At 38.0% G+C, this 20,705-nt stretch overlaps 1 protein-coding gene across 2 annotated transcripts in view; it reads left to right on the top strand.

The window, feature by feature from the left end:
- Positions 1–20,436, top strand: part of LOC145681095 (uncharacterized) — a 105,731-nt gene extending 85,295 nt beyond the window's left edge. For both annotated transcript variants that reach the window (XM_081752490.1, XM_081752489.1), the window contains exons 13-15: positions 5,184–5,238; positions 17,948–18,010; positions 19,637–20,436. In XM_081752490.1, the coding sequence (XP_081608616.1) occupies positions 5,184–5,238; positions 17,948–17,972 (80 nt within the window). In that variant the 3' untranslated portion in view covers positions 17,973–18,010; positions 19,637–20,436. The remainder of the gene's footprint in view (positions 1–5,183; positions 5,239–17,947; positions 18,011–19,636) is intronic.
- The last annotated feature ends 269 nt before the right edge of the window (positions 20,437–20,705 follow it).

The raw sequence follows: 20,705 nt of genomic DNA, 5'->3' as shown, positions 1-20,705 counted from the left end.
TAATTGTCGAGAGTCCAGTCAAAAATAAAATGATGAGATATTATAGTATGCTTCAGAATTTTAAGTACAGTGAGAGATTTGATGTTGGCGATTTGAAATTAACTATAGGTTTTGTGAATAGATGGCTAGTAGAGTGATAATTGATGTATACCACTCTAATCTTCTTCTTCATGGCACTACAGCTCTTTGACGAGCCTTCGCCTCCGTCAGAATCTGCCTCCACTTCTTTCGGTCTGCCGCACTCGCTTTCCAGTTCCGTATTCCCATTTCCTTCATGTCCTCTAGGACCGTGTCCCACCATCTCCTCCTTGGTCTTCCCCTCGTTCTCTTTCCTTCGATGTTAGCGAAGAAGATTTTCTTCACTACTCTTTCTTCCCCCATTCTGACAATATGTCCCACCCATTGCAAACGGCTAAGTTTGATGTGCGTTACTATGTCTACGTCGTCGTACTTATTGTAGAGTTCATTATTATATCTTATTCGGTATGTATTTTGGTCTACCTTCACACCTCCATATATTTTCCTTAAAATCTTCCTTTCAAAGTTCCCTAGTAGTTGCATTTCCTCTTTCCGTATAGTCCAGCATTCTGATCCATATGTTACTACGGGCCTGATTAATGTTCTGTATATCCTGGTTTTTGTAGTTTTAGAGATGAGATTTGATTTTAGAAGGGGCAGCAGTGCAAAATATGCTCTGTTCGCCGTGGTGATTCTTCTTTTGACTTCCTCACTTTGGTCATTATTTGATGTGATTGTTGTTCCTAGGTAGATAAATTCATTCACTATTTCGAAGTTGTGTGATTCTATATTTATGTGTGTCCCGATTCTTTTCAGATGTCCTGTGTTCTTAGATACGACTAGAAGTTTGTTTTTTCCTTCATTTATTTCAAGTCCTACTTGTTTCGCTTCTTTCTCCAGGTCTATAAACGCTTCTTTTACTGCTTTCAGACTTCTTCCAATGATGTTAATATCGTCTGCATACCCTAGAATTTGATGGCTATTGGTCGTTAGGGTCCCTGTTCTTTTTATGCCTGATCGTCTTACTGCTGCTTCTAGTACCAGGTTAAATAGTATGGGGGCTAGTCCATCTCCCTGTCTGACACCTTTCTGCACTGGGAACGCTTCTGACATATCGCTTCCTACTTTTACTTGGGCTTTCGATTCCTTTGTACTGATTTTACATAACTGAACTAGCTTTCCGGGTATCCCTAATTCCTGGAGTGCATTCCACATTTGCTTCCTATTTATCTTGTCGTATGCTGTTCTGAAGTCTATGAATAAGTGATACGTGGTTATGTTTTTTTCCCAGAATTTTTCAAGTGTCTGTCGGATTGTGAATATTTGGTCCGTGGTTGATCGTCCTTTTCTAAAGCCACCCTGATATTCTCCTACCAGTGCTTCGTAATATGCTTCCAGTCTATTGCGTATGATGGTTGTAAATATTTTATATGCTGTTGTGAGTAATGTGATTGCTCTATAGTTATCGCATGATAGTTGGTCTCCTTTTTTATGTATGGGGTTTATTATCCCTGTTTTCCATTCTTCAGGTATGTCTCTCGGGTCATTCCAAATTTTGCAGATCAGTTTGTGTAGAGCAATCACTATTTCCTCTCCTCCTTTCTTAAGTAGCTCTGCCGCTATTGTGTCAATTCCCGGTGCTTTGTTGTTTTTAGATTTTTTTATTGCTTCTTTAACCTCTTGAAGTGTTGGGGTCTCTGTTTGCATCTCTCTAGTTTCTTTGTTTTCGAAATTTGTCTGATCTGTTTCATCTGGTTCGTCGTGGAAAGTTCTTTCGTAGTATCTAGACCACCGGTTCAGTATCTCTTCCTTGGAGTTTAGTATGCTGTTGCCTTCATCCCTAATTGCAGTGCAGTATGGCTTAAACCCTCTTTTTAGTTGCTTAACTTCCTTGTAAAAGAATCTTGTTTCCCCTCTATATCGTACGTTCTCAAGTTCTGCTATTTTGCTCTCTATACTAGATTTTTTCTTTTGTCGGAGTAGTTTTTTGGCTTTTCTCCTGGCTTCATTGTAAATTTCTTGTCTTTCCCTTGTTCTGTGAGTTAGCATGTTGTTCCTAGCTATATTCCGTTCCTTTATTGCTATCTCGCACTCGCTGTCAAACCAGTCGTTCCGTTGAGGTTTGTTCCTTTCTCCTATTGTTTCTTCTGTTGCTCTAACTATGTTGTCTTTTATTGATGTCCATGTATCGTTGACGTTTTGTTTTCCTGTCCATTGTGTTTCCTCCATATATTGAGTGATTTTGCTCCTATATTCGTTGACTCTTTGTTCGTCCCTTAATTTCTCTATGTCCCATTTCTTGACTTGGGGCATGTTGGGCTTCCGTTGTGTGCTTATTTTTGTGTAGATACGGGTTACTACCAAATAGTGATCGGAGTCTATGTTAGCTCCCCTCCTTGTTTTCACGTCTTGTATATTGCAACTGTGTCTGCTGTCTACTACAACATGGTCAATCTGATTTTCGGTCTTCCCGTCCGGTGATCTCCATGTTACCTTGTGTATTCTTTTATGTGGGAACCACGTGCTAGATATGGTCATGTTCTTCCGAAGCTGCAAAGTCAATTAACCTTATGCCGTTGCCGTTTGTTGTTTCATGCGCGCTATATTTCCCTATCACTGGGTAGAAGCAGCTTTCTTTACCGATTTTTGCATTCATGTCACCTACTATTACTTTCATATCATACTTCGGACATTCGTCATATCTTTTTCCAGCTGGTTATAGAACTCGTCCTTGACTCTATCATCCTTTTCTTCGGTTGGTGCGTGGGCTGTGATAATGGTTATGTTGTATGGATTTGCTCTTACTCTGATTTTACATATCCTGTCGCTGACTGGCGTGAAGCTAATTATTTTACTACGTATTTGACCCCTGACTATGAATCCCGTTCCAAATTCTTTCTTTTTGTTGTTTCCACTGAAATAGATGGTTTCCTTTTGTCTTTGGTGAATGCCTTTGTTGTCCCATCTCATCTCTTGTATGCCACATATGTCTATGTTATATTTCTGAATTTCGTTTGTTAGTTCTTGCAGGGCCCCCGGTCTATGTAGTGTTCTAACATTCCACGTTCCAAGTACCAGTTCTTTGTCCTTTTTTTGTTTCCGGTCCGGCTTTCCCTTAATCCGTCCATTCCGAGGCGATTCTTCCGGTCTTCTAACAGTAGTTTTTTTCCGGGGCCAAGTTGTCGGCCTGACGCCCAACCCCCAACCTGGAGGACCAGGCCCGACTTCTTCCGTCCCCTTACTTTCCACAGGGATTTTTACCACAGAGGTTTTATACCCTGCCTCCGGTAAGGGTTAACAGCACCACCACTTGAAGGCGAAGTCGGACTTGGATGGGAGAGGTGTGAGGCTTCATTTCAAAAACAGATCTGCCATTCGGTGCACTTCACCACCCGAATAGGTGCCATACCACTCTAATCTTCACAGTATATATCAACTGTGAAATTTTGTTTCTGCCTTCTATTGTCTCCAAGAACTTTGCTGGTTGCTCACGTTACTTCAGGTAATCATGAAAGAAAGCTTCAGTAATTAATGCAATGACGTAGGATCTCTTGTATTTTATACGAATATTTCAGAAAGCCGAAAATGAAGAATCCACAATACTTTTATCAAAGAAATGTAGTAACCTTTCTATTGGACTCCAGTCCTTCGAAAACTTTGGGAAATGTTAACTGGAATATTGTATGGCGTTTTTTGGTAAGAGAACCGAAATGCATTTCGACATAGTGGAACTGTTTACTGAACCGAAAACCGTAATTCGGCGTGCTTCGGGAAGATAATCGAAATGCATTTCGACATATTGGAACTGCTTACGGAACCGAAAACCGTAATTCGGCGTGCTTCAGTAAGAGAACCGAAATACATTTCGACATATTGGGACTGTTTATGGAACCGAAAACCGTAATTCGGCGTGCTTCAGAAGCGAACCGAAATGCATTTCGATATACGGGTTCTGTTCACAAAACTGAAAAATATAATTCGATGTTTTTCTAGAAGGGAATTCAAATATATTTTGACACCAGTTGTAAATATTATGAACTCAAGATCTTACAAGCTGCAAGTGATGTTGCGCAATTGTGAAATGATAACTGAAGGAAACCATCTACAGCAGTTTTGTTACGAAACTTAATATTCTTTTCCATGTAATTCCACATCCACTTCAATATTGATTTCGGTTCCACAACCAGAACAGGCTTTCTCAGAAAGTTAATTTCGCTTCCGGGACCGAAAACGATTTTCTCGAAAATTATGTTGCTGTACCGAGTCTGAAATCATGCTCTTATCAGAATATCCTTTTATATACCGAGGTTGCAATCGTTTTTTCGCAAAAATTCGTTGCGGTTCCGAAACCCAATAGAACCTATTTACGCCTCTAATCGGTTCCGTTACCGGAAACAACCATGAAAAATTGTCACTTCTAATGAAAAACATACTGTTTCTTTTCAGATAATTTCTTTTTCCTCTTCTTAATTATATACAGTATTGTGCTTTTATTGTTGGATCAAAAGATCAAATACATTTCAATCAAAAATTTTCTTGTACGCCTTATATCTGGAGAACTACATATAGTATAACCAAACCTAAACTATCATTTAACTCAATAAGATGTGCTTATTACGTAGAAAATACGAAAACTCGATTTAGGGGCAGTTCAAAAATTTTGTGGCCCCTGAGCCAAAAACTAATTATTGGCTAAGATCGCAATGTTTTGATCCATTTTTGGATCATTCCTAAAATTCTTGTATTTTTATTTATTTTATTTTATTTATCTTAATATTTTCCATCAGTTTCCACTCTACCAACTTAATATCCAGTTTATATTTTTCTGAACTCTCATTTTTCAAGAGGCTTCTAGTCATATGAGTTAGGAGTTTGATAAAATTATGCAAAGACGAATCTGTTTTATTGTTACGTTTTTGTGTGTACATAGGAACGCGAAAGGTGTAACTTTTAAACAAAGTACAAATTAAAGTGCCTCATTCTCAAGTTATTCTGACAATTAAATAAAATATTGTAAGAAAACTTAACTATAGTGTAAAACATTTTCTTAAAATACATGAATGATTAGATTGTGTATCGATAGATATCTATTTTCCTAATATTAACCTTTGATCTATACCTTCTCAGTAACTTACTTTTCTTTCTTTCTTTCCTTTAATAAAAAGCTCGCCATGTGGAAAGTCCTTCAAGGGTATTCTTCAATTGGATGTGGGGAAGGAGGTAAGTGTTAATAATTACTATTCATCAGTTAGTGATATCTAAAATTACATAATTGTTTAGTTTCTTTTGGTGGAGGGAAGATTACTTCACTTATTGCAAAACCTTGTATTGAACGTTTTTTTAATTCCATTCATATCGTTATACAGAAAGTAGATTTTAAATGAATTGTGGTGTAACTGTTTAGAACTCTTTATGTTTTCTTTCAACACACACACCACTGTATACTAGAATGTCTTCCTTTAAGGTTGGTTTAAAGGGACAAGTTTTGCTGATAGATGGCACTACAGTCTTCGTATCTCTCCCATGTATTTTTTATCTTTCACGAATATTCACGATTTATCTTACAAATTTCAACCTACAGACTTCAAATTTTTTGAAAAGGAACTTCATAATCTATCGAAGGCAGTAATCCGTACCGATTCTTTATTTAGAATTTTCTTCATGATTGAAATGGCTTGATTGTTGAAAATGGATATCCAAACCTTTAACAATGGAATTGTTTCAACAATGAAGAAATTCTAAATAAAAAATCGGCACGGACTGTTCCCTTTAATAGGTTATGAAGTTCCTTCTCTAAAAATTTGAAGTCTCTAGCTTGAAATTTATAAAAGAAATTGTAAATTTTCGTGAAAGGTAAAAAATACATGGGAGAGATACAAAGACTGTAGTGACATCTATCGGCAAAACTTGTCCCTTTACACTAACCTTAAGGATGGTGTAAAGGGACAAGTTTTGCCGATAGATGTCACCACAGTCTTCGTATCTCTCTCATGTATTTTTTACCTTCCACGGAAATTCACGATTTATCTTACAGATTTCAACCTAGACCCCCCAAATTTTTAGAGAAGGAACTTCATAACCTATCGAAGACAACAATCCGTGCCGATTTTTTATTTAGAATTTTCTTCATTCTTGAAACAGTTATATTGTTAACGGTTTGGATGTCAATTTCAACAATCAAGCCATTTCAGCAATGAAGAAAATTCTAAATAAAAAATCGGCACGGATTCTTGCCTTCGATATGTTATGAAGTTCCTTCTCTAAAAATTTGGAGTTTCTAGGTTGAAATTTGTAAGGGAAATCATGGATTTTCGTGAAAGGTAAAAAATACATGAGAGGGATACGAAGACTGTAGTGACATCTATCGGCAAAACTTATCCCTTTACACCAACCCTAAATTCTTACGATTTAATTACCTATACCAGGTTGTTCAGAATAGAGGTGATAAACACATCTGTTTTGAAGGTAACAGCTTGAAAGCTTGAAAAGGAGTTTATTTTTCTCCCATAGAGGAGCAATTTCTCGTACTTTTGTTAATCTAAAATGCAAACCATTTCTTGTTAAGTAACGAAAGTGAAAGTGTTAAGTTGGTGAAATATGAGCAAGCAAATCAAGAAAAGAACATTTGAATTGACGACTGTGTACATATTTAAGACAACCATCGGCGCAAATCTGTCTTCTACATTAGGGAGGGACGCGTAAGACCGTTCCCATAATTTTTATTTAAAAAAAAAAAAAATAGCCATGTTCAAAATATTTATGAAGTTGAAAAACAATTCTATGGAGGATCATGGGAGCAGAATTGTCTTCAACATTGGGAGGCGGGCAGATTTGAGGCTTATTCTGAGGAAGGGGGACGGGGGGAGATGAGACTCATGTTATGGTAGATGAATCTGATTTTTGATGTGAACTTGTTGTATATTATGCAGCAAGGGACATCAATTTCATCTCATTTTTCTTTGTGGCAGTCAAACACAAATCATCATATTTCTCCTCAAAAACCACATTTCAAATCGGATTATTGGAGGGGACAGTGTCGCCGGTTCCAAGCTTGGGGGAACATGTTCCCCTCACCCCCTCCGGGATTTGCGCCAGTGAAGACCCCAGAAAATTATTTCATTTCAGTCTTATCCGTGATATGTGGAACGATGGAATGATTTTCGCCCGTTACTGTTACAGCATTAAATGCAACGTAGCATATGGTTACGTTAGTTTTCTTTGAAATGCTAATGTTATGAAAATAAAAATTAGGTACACAGGTTTTCTATAAAGTTACATATGTGATATATCTGTGTTAAGAGGACAGCAATGGTAACGTGTATTGATAGTGTCACACGTAGCATAAATTGAGCTCCCTCGTGGCTGCATGGTTAGCGTACGCGCTTTCGGTGCGAGAGATCCGGATTTTCAGCGGAAGCTTATGTAGTAAGGATCGCACGCAAGCTGTAGGTCAACGTCTCATTTAGTTTCGGTGCTAAAAAGAATGCCAACTTCGAAATCAACCATCCAACATAGTACATTTAATAATAGTCTGTAGCTATAATTCAAAAATAGTTACTGGGTTGTCCAAGCACAATATATGTTCATTCTGGTTCATTGTACGTGATGTAAAACGTACAGCGTCGTCCTCAGGAGTGAAAAATATGGTTAGTTAAGGAAAGGACTGGGAGTGGCAGCAGTTAACACACACACACTATAAGCCTGAGACCGTAGTCTACCTCCGACCCAGTCACACATTTTCACCTATAGTGAATTAGGTGTTCAAAAAAATCGACTGTGTTGCAAAGAACATTATAAATTCCTAATTCAAGTGAGACGGAAATGTTCATTCTCGAGATACTGGTGCAGGGTTGTTCCCCTATTGTTTTTCCCAGAGAAACTTGCAGTGTTTGCTAACCGACCTGTTCTCTGTTCAGTATTTTCACTAGTTCTTCACAGTCCTCAAGATCTAACTGGTAGTGCAGTCAAGACCGTTGTATTGCATTTCTACAATATAACTAACCGAATGTGTCCTAGAATTTATTGTATTAACATTTTGAAGAAGAACCTACCTGCACTTATTTTAAGCTATATTAAAATGTTTGACAGAATTATTTCCACTATATACAGTATTTATAAAGTGCGTAGTAATTAATTAGTGTGTTAATAATACGACTTTTGTTATCTATAATAATATTTGCGTGTAAGCACACCGCCTGTGTTATAAATTTGTTGTATTTGGTCTAGGAATTAATTCGTGCGGGTGGACAAGAGATGGCGCAACGAACGGAGCGTCCCACAGTTCCGTGTATCCACACATGTGTTGCAAACTCTTGTCATCGCGTATCGTTCGTAGTATAGGGCAGTGGATTAAAGCGTCAACAACACCAGTTTGTAGTTAAGTGAACATGGCGCAATTTGTGCCTGATAAAGTGTTTTTGCGGGGTGTCCTGCTGCATTGCTTTAACATGCAGAAAAGTGCGACTGAAAGTCATCGTATTTTGGTGGAAGTGTATAGTGACCATGCTCTAGCTGAGCGAACGTGTCAGAAGTGGTTTGCACGGTTTAGAAGTGGTGATTTCGGCTTGGCAGACCAAGAGCGAGCTGGACAGCCAAAAAAATTTCAAGACGAAGAATTGACAGCATTGCTCGAGCAGGATTCGTGTCAAACGCAGGAACAACTTGCAGCAGCATTAGGCGTTGATCAAACAACAGTCTCCAAACGCTTGAAAGCCATGGGAATGATTCAAAAGATGTCACATTGGGTTCCACATGAATTGAAAGACAGAGACGTTGAAAGACGAAAAACCATTTGCGAATTGCTGCTTCAACGACAGAGCAGAAAGGGGTTTCTGCATCGAATTATTACGGGTGATGAGAAGTGGATCCATTACGAGAACCCTAAACGAAAAAAGGCCTGGGTGAAACCAGGTGAACCAGGTCCATCACAACCAAAACGAGATCTTCACTGTGCAAAGGTTATGCTGTGCATATGGTGGGATATGAAAGGTGTGGTGTACTATGAGCTGCTGCAACCGGGTGAAACTATGAATGGAGAACGTTATCGACGACAATTAATGCGTTTGAAGCAAGCTCTGGCCAGAACACGACCAGAATGGGAGAACAGACATGATAAACTTATTGTTCAACATGATAACGCTCGCCCACATGTCGCAAAACCGGTCTAAACCTATTTAGAAAATGTCGGATGGGAAGTTTTACCCCACCCGCCGTATTCACCAGACGTTGCTCCTTCGGACTACTACTTGTTCGATTGCATGAACAACGATTTGATTGGACAGCGGTTTACTTCTTCAGAAGATATCGAAACATGGGTCTCTGACTGGATCGCTTCCAAGGATGAGGACTTCTTTCGCCACGGAATCCGTACATTGCCTGACAGATGGGCGAAAGTGGTGGCTAGCGATGGACAATATTTTTCTTAAGGTATTTATGTATTTTGTGTTTGTACTACAGCTTCAATGTGTGCGTACCAACCGCACGAATTAATTCCTAGACCAAATAGGTAACATTTAGGTTTTCTCGGGACTGTTCTACTTCCTTTGATATTCTCATTCGATCAATTATTTTATAATTGTTCACTTCCATTAATCATCTATTAGCCTAAAGGGTATATCCATGGAACATGAGCTCATTCGTGGCTAAGCGGTTAGCGCACGCGCCTTTGGCGTGGGAGATCCGGGTTCGATTCCTGGAGGGAGCTCATGTGGTTCGGATTCCACGTTAATCAGTAGATCCCTTCTCATATAGCCTCGCTGCTAAAAGGGCCGTTATGCTCAAAATCAAATCAACTCAATATTCGTAGAACATGAAACGACATTCCATTTCAAAATATATTCATTTCCTAAAGTTGTCTATGTGTTTTAAGTTAAGCTATTTTCAGTGATACAAATAATGGCTAACATTAACCGGTTTCACGTACTATTTTTTGTTTTAGTAAATTCCATTGGGTCAAAGCTTATGGGTACGTAGAGATTTTTGTTATGATTCGGTATCGATACCATAGCAATGTATTTCTCAGATTGTCCGTTATTTCTGAAAACGTAAGGGTAATCTTTAAATATTGATAGATCTTTTTGCTTTCTCCACGATTTTTCCCTTCTGCCCGCTTGTTCTTTTGCATTGTTCTCAGCTTTCTCTTCTTGGATCCTTCTTCAATCCTTTGTTAGTTCTCGACATTAAAATAAATAATAATACTAATGAGAGGAAGAGTCAAGAAGGGAAAACATGAGAGTACGTGGAGACGAACAAGTAAGCAGAAGTTAAATGAAAGCAGATGCAGCAAAGAAAAACTGTAGAATCTATGAGTGTTATTTAAGGAAAGACTACTTTAAGGTATTTCAGAAGGTAAGATAATTTAAAAGGCATTGTTATAAAGGTGACAAGACACACGTTTTAAGTCCTCTTCACTTGTTGGATGTTTCTCTCTCTCTAGCCTAGTGGCTATTGCCAGAGTTTGTCCAAGGGGCCCAGCACCACTGAAAAAAAAAAAATTACTTTTTATAGTATATTATTGCCACAACTAAGCTGTATCATATTGTTTTTTTGCGAGATTTTGGACGTATATTGGGAGAATATAACACTTTCACATATTAAGATATACAAATTCTAAATCCAGATATAAATTTTAAATATGCCGAATGAATGAATTCTCACCTTGATTTGAGATGATTAAAGAGCATATTAAAATATGGATTGTATTTATATTGGAAATGGCAAACCAATTTTACATTTATAAAACTATGTATAAAGGTAACTAAGAAAGTTCCGTCGCTTTTTGTGGAGGTCTGTGTTCAATGGGCCCTCACACCGTGAGTTGAATGCGAATGGAGATAAGGTGAAAGTCAGTTGTTAGTGTGGGTATATCCAACGTACTACGTGGTTGTGGCAATTCAGTTACACCATGAACTTGCGTAAGGACAGAGTGAATGTGGGTCCTCAATAGAGCGTCATAAGGGCGAGTATACTGTACGAGTTCAAACTGGGGTCAAACGCCGCTGCAGAGGGGTGGAAGATACGTCAGGCCTTTGGTGAGTTGTTTAACAAGTTTAAGGACGGTGATGAAACATTCGAAGACGCACCACGTGCCGGAAAACCAACACATGTGCAGAAAAAAATCTTCAGGCAGCAATTGAGGCGAACGGTGGCCAGATATGTGAGGAACTGGAACTACAATTCAGTGTGAGTGGAGAAACCATTCGGCAGCACTTCCATCAACTTGGGAAGCACTGCAAGTCGGGTCAATGGGTCCCACATGATTTGACTCCGGGCCAAAAAGCAATGCGAGCAGACATATGCGTTTCTTTGTTGTCTCGTCTAAGGAAGGAGCCATTTCTGGACAGGATGTTGACATGTGATGAGAAATGGGTTCTGTACGAATCGTTATTGATTAGCATCCCATGAACCGATTCCAAAACAGCCGAAACCAGCACTGCACCAGAAGGTCCTCCTGTGTGTTTGGTGAACTGCTTGCGGTTGTGCATCGGGAACTGCTGTCAGCTGGTCAGAGCATCAATGCAACTGTGTACGGTCAGCAGTTGAGCCGTGTTCAAGGCTAAGCTCCACGTAGCTAGGATGACCCGGGACACCATTTTATGTTTTGGATGGGAAACACTATTGCGTCTGCCGTACTTTCCGGACAGTGCACCGTCCGGTTATCGCCTGTTTCATTCCTTGGACAATCACCTTAGAGGACGTCGTTCAAATTCCTATTAGAGGTGCAAAATGCACTTGATACCTTCTTCGCTTCACGGCCCACAAAGTTCTACAGCGATGGAATCCATGGCCTTCCAGAACGTTGGCAGAAGGCCGTCGATGCTGATAGGGACTATTTTTGATCTTCCAGGTACGTCTTATGTGACGTGCCGATGTTTAAATGTGGTGGCTGAAAAAGCGACAGAACTTTCTTGGTTACCTTTATAAAATAAAATGCAGTAATAACATTTCGAGGACATAGCGGCCTAGAATATAAAAATTATTGATTAAAACTATTTTTGGGACAAGGATAGGTGTAGAAATGTTCCTTTATATGTATTTATTATAGCGCGGTGAACAAAGAAGGATACGCGATGAAGGATAGGTTCAAAGTGTGAGAAACTAAATACAATTATTTAGAACAGTGTATGCAAAAAATTTTCTTTGCTCTCGTCACTGAACTAGTGTCTAGTGCTTGCGCCTTTGATGCACGGGTCTCGCATTCGGTTCCTGGTGGGAGTGCTTTGAAATTTGAACGCATTACAGTGGTTCCTATACCACTTTTAAATTGTACATGCTCGTCTCATATAGCTGGGTGCTTAAAGGGACGCTAACTCCTACCAAACAACTTACTGATGTTTATGAAGTTTATTTGCAGAACTTTATTTCATGTTCATTACAAAATATTGATTTTCGTATGAAAATGACTCGAGTCTGTGTCCTGTTTTTATGCTTTTGTTTATATGTAAAAAACCTAAATACACCGTTGTAATTTCAAAATGGCAAAAGGAAATGAGATCGTATATTTAGATAGGGTCATGAGAATTGAGCCGCATCTGAGATTCTTATGGATTCAGGTCGATAATTTTACGTAGCAGAGACGTCATGTAATACATCGGTTTGAAGTAGCTTTCACCCAAATACGTAACAAAGTTATTTCCAAGCTAACTTTATTCGTGTAAGGATTATTATCGTGAAAGTGAGGGAACGTAATGAATGTGCTTCGTAAAACCGCCCTGTTACACAATGGTACTCGCTTTTTCCAGTACTCTTGGACCCGATTTAGCACGTGTAGATCTATAGAAGCTTTGGCGTCCATAGTGGATCGATTGAGGTGGAGCAAGTCTGGTACAACAGTGATTTCAAATGTTCCCATGGATAAAAGTTCAGGGACATATTAACCGCGGCAACCACTCCATGGGACATTTTCTATATATCCAATGATCGGGAGACTGCTTGTTCAAAGATCTACGGACCCTGGCAGCAAACTGCAGAGACGAACATCGTGCTGGTAATAGGTGGTAAATGTAGCCTCTGGATTCAACAGAGAGGAGAAATAGAGTATGTCACTATCCAATATTTCGTCGATGTAAACTTAGTCCACAATATATGGCCACGTGGCTTAGTGGTAGAGCGTTCACATCTGGTGCGTGTAGTCCCTGGTTCGAACCAAGATCGCGGTAAGTGAGCTTTGTAGAGGACAAACCGTGTGCGTGGGTTTTGTCGGGGCGTTCCCACTTTCTTCATTCCACTATTTCATTCATTCTCATCCTCACCGTTTCCGTTTAACCTACATAGCGTAACCGTGGGACATAAACTGAAAGATTTCATTTGAGCTCATAGTTCATGTTTTCCATACATCGCACCACATCATCACTTTTTTTTACGCCCACGTGTTCACTATAAGCACGTTTCTGGCTCTTCACAAATTAAGCCACAAGTCTCTTTGTAATTTCCTCGTCAGTAACTGTCCTCGGACTATTTTATGCCTGCCTAATATAGTACCTTTTTTTACTTAAATTTTTCCAGTATCTTGAATATATTACCGTGTGAAATGTTCTCTTTCTGGGTGCAGTGCGTTAAACTAGACCTTGATCAGTGGCGGCTCGTGGAATTTAAAAGTGGCGGGGCACATCCAAAATACCTACATACTAGGGCGTCATATATATCAATAATAATCTACTATAGTAAAATACTAATTAAAAATTTTAATTATGTCGGTGGATAGTCTTGCCTCCCGCCCCCCTACCATAATCTGAAATAATCTACTGCTACACACTAGGATAACATTAGGAGTGACCATTCTTTTGAATCCTGCCATCGTTGAAGATCAGTAGCGTGATATTCAGGGACGTACTTAACATTTTTGCCACCTTCGAGCCATTGTAAAAATGCCGCCCCGTCAATAACAATAAATTAAATACCAGTATAGCAAGGGCGCCCATGTTGTGGTTTCCAAGGTGGGGCAAGTATAAGCGACGTTTCAAAAATAGTTTCAAATTTTGCTGTAACTAAAGTAACAATTCTATTGGATTTTCGATTCTGAAGTACAATTTCCTCTAGGGGGCGAGCGCCCCACCCTACCCCCCCTGATGGGCGCCCTTGCAGTATAGAAATTCTGAGACAGTTGCTGATTTTGAAACCAAGTTCATGAGATCAGCCAAGTTCAAGAATAATAATACAACATTGAAACATTCAAATTTCTTGCGTTGGCGGCTCGGTTGATGTTTGAAAACTGTAGATAATTCTGGAAGTTTATCAACAATGGAAATGCTTTAAAATTACGATAAAAGAATAAGGTGTCAACAATACGAGAGGGGAAATAATTGATGTAAATTAATAACTAGAATGTTAATTACTTACTTCCTGCCAAGCAGATTTTTTTTTACAAATGCAATAATCCCGTGTCATATCACCATAACTATGCATAATAAATAAATACATGAAATTTCCAAAGCTGGTATTAAAAAAATGATCTCAGAAAACTCGCCGTCCCAGGCCATGACCCATGTTGGCCCATGTGTAAAAACGTCCCTGATTGATATTTTGGGTAACGAATTATTTATTTGTTTTCAACAACAATTTGTTTCAACTACTATATGTCCATTTCCTTCAATTATGTGTGGTTTCTTAATTACTTTTCTGGGAAACATTATATACGTAAAGTGTAGCTCACTATTTGAAAATACGATTGCAGATGCCGATTGGTAACTTATGCGTGTAAATTTTAGGTCAATGTATTGTAAATTAACTGCACCATGGTGGCAACCCTTGTCATTCGCTACACCCGGAAAGGCCAAGCATAAACCTTTTCCATCCCCAAATTCTGAAAATGGCTTGACCCTCCTTCCCCCTTAACCCTTCTTACGTTCCACTCTGTACAGAGTTGAGTTTCCTTGTCGCGACCTTCTTACCGCTGTATGTTCCATAAGACAGAACACAGCGCCTCATGCGACAGGTCTCAACATTACTGTGCCCATTTTCAATGGACATAGCCATAAGATCCCCTGCCACCTCTGATGATAGGGCTACTGTCAAAGCATAGAGATTGTAAGTCCGCAGCCAAAAAACAACCGTCGCTGTGTTGCCAAGTTTCGTCTATCCTACGAGAGCGCATAACCACAGCCTCCTTCATTCGCAAACACGGCTGTGGCGGAACAAATCCAAACATTACAAAAGAAAAAGAAAGAAAGAAAAAGGTTTCTGTTAATGTATTAGTACTGATTTATTAATTGCAGTTCTATTTAGATCATGAATGGCAGGGCACGTGACCGGGTGCCCCTTAAACAGATCCGCCGCTGACCTTGATAGCATAGGTACCGCGCCCGCCACTCATGAACACTACTTCAAAGCGTTCCTGTAGTGATCTCATAGTGAATCTCCTGAAAGATAAAATTACAGACCATTACATTCCTTCATTTTTCTCACTTCTATAGTTAATAACTGACATGTGAATGAAGATAGCTCGGTAGCAACTTCAGTTTTATGTCTAGTAAGAAGCTAATGTAAATGGTATATGACACGGCCCCTTTTCTGTTTAAAATTTTGGACCTGACGAAGATGAATATGGGTTCGGCCTTGTTTTCATTAACTCTACCAAAGATTCCCTGCAATTGTGTTAAAAATGTACAAGAATGTGCCGTTTTTGCCTTAAAAAATGTATCCGACTCTTTTTCTTTCCTTTATGAGTTCATTTTCGTCTATATTTCAACCTTCTCTGTGATCTTGAACGCGAGCTGCTTTTACTAGCTGAGAAAGACTAATTTGACATCTTGTTCTGTTTTCTTGTCGTATAAAAAAAGGAACGTCCTCAACTATTGCGAGAAGATAACTTTATATTTTTACACCTTAAGTTGGTATTATGTTAATCCACTATCTGAAAATATTGAAGGTAGTTCCATCATGTAATTTTCTTTAATAACGTACACTTCTCAAGTGACAAACAATTAATACAGTTCAATTACAAGTAACAAGCAATCTTTTAGTGTAACTTTAGTGAGAAATATATAAGTTATTAAACCAAATTATCTGATAGAACAACCTACAATTTTCTCAGATTGTGAATCGACAAAATTCCAGCTTTAAGATGTACAAATGTAGTTATTTGGTTATACTTAAGACCATTTCTTTTTTTACTAGGCAAGGAAGTAAAACAAAATGTGAAATTAGTGTTTCTAAGCTAGCAAAAGAAACTCGTGTTCAGGACTACCGAGCGGGTTGGAATATAGAGGGAAATGACTCATAAAGAAAACGAAAGGTATCGGGTAGAACGTAGGTTAGTTTTTATGTTAAAATATACACTATAGCATCATTAGTAATTATAGTTAGTTTTACTTTTTTTTAAACATACTTAATATAAATTAAACATCACAAAAGACTGATTGATTTAAATTTTAATTATACTATAGTGTCAATTGTAACATTCATGCACGCTTAGGTTTTTAGTTTTTGTAGAAGCCTATTTTTTTCAAGCTTTTGAAATTGGATTGTTGGGTTCTTGTCAATACAACTGCGAAAAGAATTTTAGAATGGTAAAAATCTAACGAAATGAACGGAAAACATTTACTTGCCATTGCAAACTTAAGTCGTCCGTAACGACGTGTGAAAAATTCATCATCTTGCATCTCGGCCATCGATTGTTGTAGATCCAACTATGAAAGTTGGTTTGTTTTATTGAATTCATTATTTTAGTTTGTCTATTGTAAAAGAAAGCACTTGTTAAGTTAGGATTCAACTTATGCATGAGTCAGAGTGAAGATCTCGTTCAATCACCTGGATGAAATATACCAGCGCTTTAAGTGAGCATCTGATTTGTGATATTTACTGATACTACTTGACACTCTTACACACGCAAGTGTAAAAACCGGAGGTTTCTCAAGTTAAACGATAAAGCATACAACGACGACACAGTGAGCGTTTTTAATTTTGTAATTAGTCAATTCCCAAGTGCCATGAGAAAATAGCTTTCCTATATATTGATCCTTGCACAAGTTGTATGAATTTTGGTTATTATTATTATTATTATTATTATTATTATTATTATTATTATTATTATTATTATTATTATTATTATTATTATTATTCAGTACTTTCAATTGTCAGACGTACTAATGACACGCTTATGACTTTCTGCGTACAGGTTTATGCAATTCCTGCATACCACTTGCTCTTCCGAGCTTTCGATTCTTCCCTGGAGGGCGCGGTGGCTCAGTGGTAGAACGTTCACCTCTGGTGTTTAGGGTCCCTGGTTCGATCCCAGCTCGCGCCAAGTGAACTTTGTGGTGGACAAACACCGTGTGCGTGGGTTTTCTCGGGGTTCTCCCATTTCCTTCCACCTTCTTCATTCCACCATTTCGTTCATTATCTCATCATTATCGTCTCCTTTAGCCTAGCCGGCATAAGCGTGGGACGTAAAACTCATTTCATTTTTCGATTCTTCCCTGGAGTCTTGGTCACAGAGGATAGCAGCAGAAGAAGATATAAAAGGAACGGACTTACCAGGGTAGAGCAATGCTGGTGACACTTTATCAGACCCAAGAATCAAGTGTCAAAATGACAAGTCCTTATCTTTTATTTTTCCTGATTTTTCTATTTTTTCTTCTGGTGTTATTCTCCGTGACCAAGATTCCAGGTAACAGTCGAAAACTCTGAAATGCAAATGGTATTCAGGAATTGCATAAACCTGTAAGTACAATAATACTTTCCGATGCTTTTTATTCTCCCCACTAAAATTTCCTTCTTCAGTTGACTTGACAGAACCACGGATTCAGGGTCAAAAGTTTGAAAATAAACTTATCTGAGAGCTTCTAAACTCTGTAATCAATTGGTCAATAATTGTGTGTTGTGTTTTAATTTATGTGAATGCAATGGCTTTAAATCGCCGAAAGATATTGCTGTTGGTGCTTAATGTGTGAATTATGGCTCATTTATTTTTGTTTTACTTATTTATTTTTAGCACCCCACGAGTGATGCATGTATGAGCGTTGTAACTTTGGATTTACTCGTGCATGATATTCAGGTATGTTAGCTACTTCAGCCTTTTTTTATGTAACATGTTCTTTGTTGCATGTTTGCTAAGTTTAGTATAACATTTCTTGATCAACATTGCACAAGCTTTTCCTTTCAAGAGATCCAAGTTTGGTACCCAACTATTTTTTATGTAGTTTAATATGTTTTTCAGTATTGTTTTCTTCTTTCTTTAAACATCACTTAAACACAATCACCTTAAACAGCAGTTTTTATGAGTTATTGGCCTTTTTAACACGTTAACTGCCATGTGGCCACTGGATTAGTCCAAGAAAATGTCCTCGAAGGTCCGATCGGACCCCAATTTCTAATTCGTCGAGTTATCATTAGAGCACTTGTATTGCGAAAAACTGCCTCTACTCTTAATAAACTGTAATGTTTCTATCACACACACAAATTCACACGCGTGTTAAACAATTCCTTGTAGACATGCTGGTTTTGATACATCAGCAAATCGAGCAGCTTCATTTACTGTGTACCAACGGCGCCGACTTTAGAAAATTTATGTGGGTGCATATTAATGGCGGGACGTGTTAGCCTATATGTTTTCAGGGGAGTCTTGATATTTGATTGATTTATTTTTAGTTAAAATCTTTTATGAACACTGTCATAAATGGCTATGCTGTAATAAAGTAAAATATACCGGTACTATAAGGATAAGTTGGGACTGTCCTAGCTCAGTCGATAACACGGCTGACTTAAACGCAAGAGAAACGGATTCAAACTCGGGTCCAAATTAAAAATCTTGAGGGTCCCCTGCACCCACAAGATTATTTGTGTGGATGCCGGAGCACCCACGTAGTCGGCGTGCATGCTGTGTACCATAAGCACGCCTAAATATAATGGTCCCTCTTTTCCATTTTATCACGTGTGTGCTAAACCCGTTTAAATGTGCTATTTCCATACAACCAACTAGCACACTTTGAATCAGTTACCAAATTGTCAGGTCATTTAGTCACTAGCTAGCTGTGATGATAAAAGCAAACCAATGTTACTCTTAGAGAGAATGAATAATTTTCTGTCTAGTGTTCTTATATCTTCTAACACACATGTATTCTACAGAGCATTCAAAAGGTCACTCCGTAGTGAATGTAGTTACTTGTTATTGTGAGAAAAAGATTGAAACATTCACCTTTTTCCTTGTGTGTTCGTATTCTTATGCAAAAGTCAGACACAAACAGAAACGAAACTAAACTTTAATGTTAAACTAAATAGAGACGTATATTGCATTATAAAGACGGTTCACGTTAAATCGTAACTAGTCATTATGTTCGAAATTCGGTCAGAGTTCTGTTGGGTCTCGTGTAATACAAGTGTGTGTTACAATGTTGACAATGGAGTGGTGTTTTTTAAACTTGTTTCGTGGGAGTGACAAGTACAGTTTATCGAGTTTATCGATCACCAATCTTCTAGTGTTCGCAAACATGTGTAGTAGGATTGGTCTGTGCCTTTAAGCTAAGATAAACCACTTTTAATATTTATAACATTTACTGCAGTAGAGTATTTCTGTGTATCTCTTTGCCATAATCCACTGCGGAGCGACTCTTTCAACACATTATATTTCTTTGAAGTTAAATTAATTGATTCACATATTCTGATGAACTTTTTTTCATTGCAGACGATGGTGCTATGTCATCTTGAGGTCTCGTTCAAGACGACGGAAACTGTATTATCTCTACCTAACTCTCCTGCATGCTGTCGTTTTGTACGCAATTATATTTTAGTGCAAAATCAGTCAGCAGAGGAGGATATCTGCGGATTGAAGTCCATTGTGATGCATGGATATTCTCAAATTCATCAGGAATGAATAAAGCGAAAAAAAAAAAAAATGTAAAAGTACAGAAAATTGTTGATTGTGAAAGTTACTGTTTCTAAATTTTTATCTTACGAAATCGTTTACAATTTAATATGTTTTTATCAGAGTATTGTGCAAGATCTTGCCATTATGTGCCTTTCAAATGAAAATCATTGTATTCAATTATATAGGGTGCTGTAGCTATGTTGGAAGTGTATTTCAAGGAGTTATTTCAAAACCCAGGATATTTTTTTTTTTTCTCTCTCTGAACATTTTTTTGAATTTCTTCTTGCATTTACTTAATATTGGCTAATGGGCACTGCAAGGGTATTGCATAAAACGCACGGTTTTTTGGTTATCAAAAATATACTAGTTTTTTTGTTTTTGTTTTATGGTCGCCACTCAACATATCTGTCGTTGTCTTGATTTTTTAAAAATAATTTATGTTATTTTTTCTCCACTTTATGCACTTTAGAAATGGGCAAAGGGAAGCAATGTGTAATTGCCGCATTCGCATAATACTATGATTTCAAGGGATATATTTGGAAATGTATGTTTAATAATATGCCAGTTTTTTTCGTAGTACAGAGAAAAGTAAACCCTCTTTGAAAAAAAAAAAAAAAGCTTTATAGTCAAGGGAATTTACAACATGATTTTGTAATAATGGGTCTTATGATGAATTTAAGCCTGAGTTGACGTATAAATGTCTGTGAAATATTAAAGTAAATGAATTGAGATTAAGCCAAATGGTATATTGTCAAGGGTGAAAGACAAATACCAAACCAAGGAAAAGAATTCGCAGGAGTGGAATGCAGAGATTCCATAGCGAATTCACTGCCTAAATCACGTGCCGAGTGTATTTTGCGAAATGCATTCCTTCACTTTTAAGATG

Source organism: Thermobia domestica, chromosome 3 (assembly GCF_964235325.1).
Source record: "Thermobia domestica chromosome 3, izTheDome1.hap1.1, whole genome shotgun sequence".
Classification (NCBI taxonomy): domain Eukaryota; kingdom Metazoa; phylum Arthropoda; class Insecta; order Zygentoma; family Lepismatidae; genus Thermobia; species Thermobia domestica.
The sequence above is the reverse complement of the archived record's forward strand: the minus strand, read 5'-3'. Positions and strand labels throughout refer to the sequence as shown.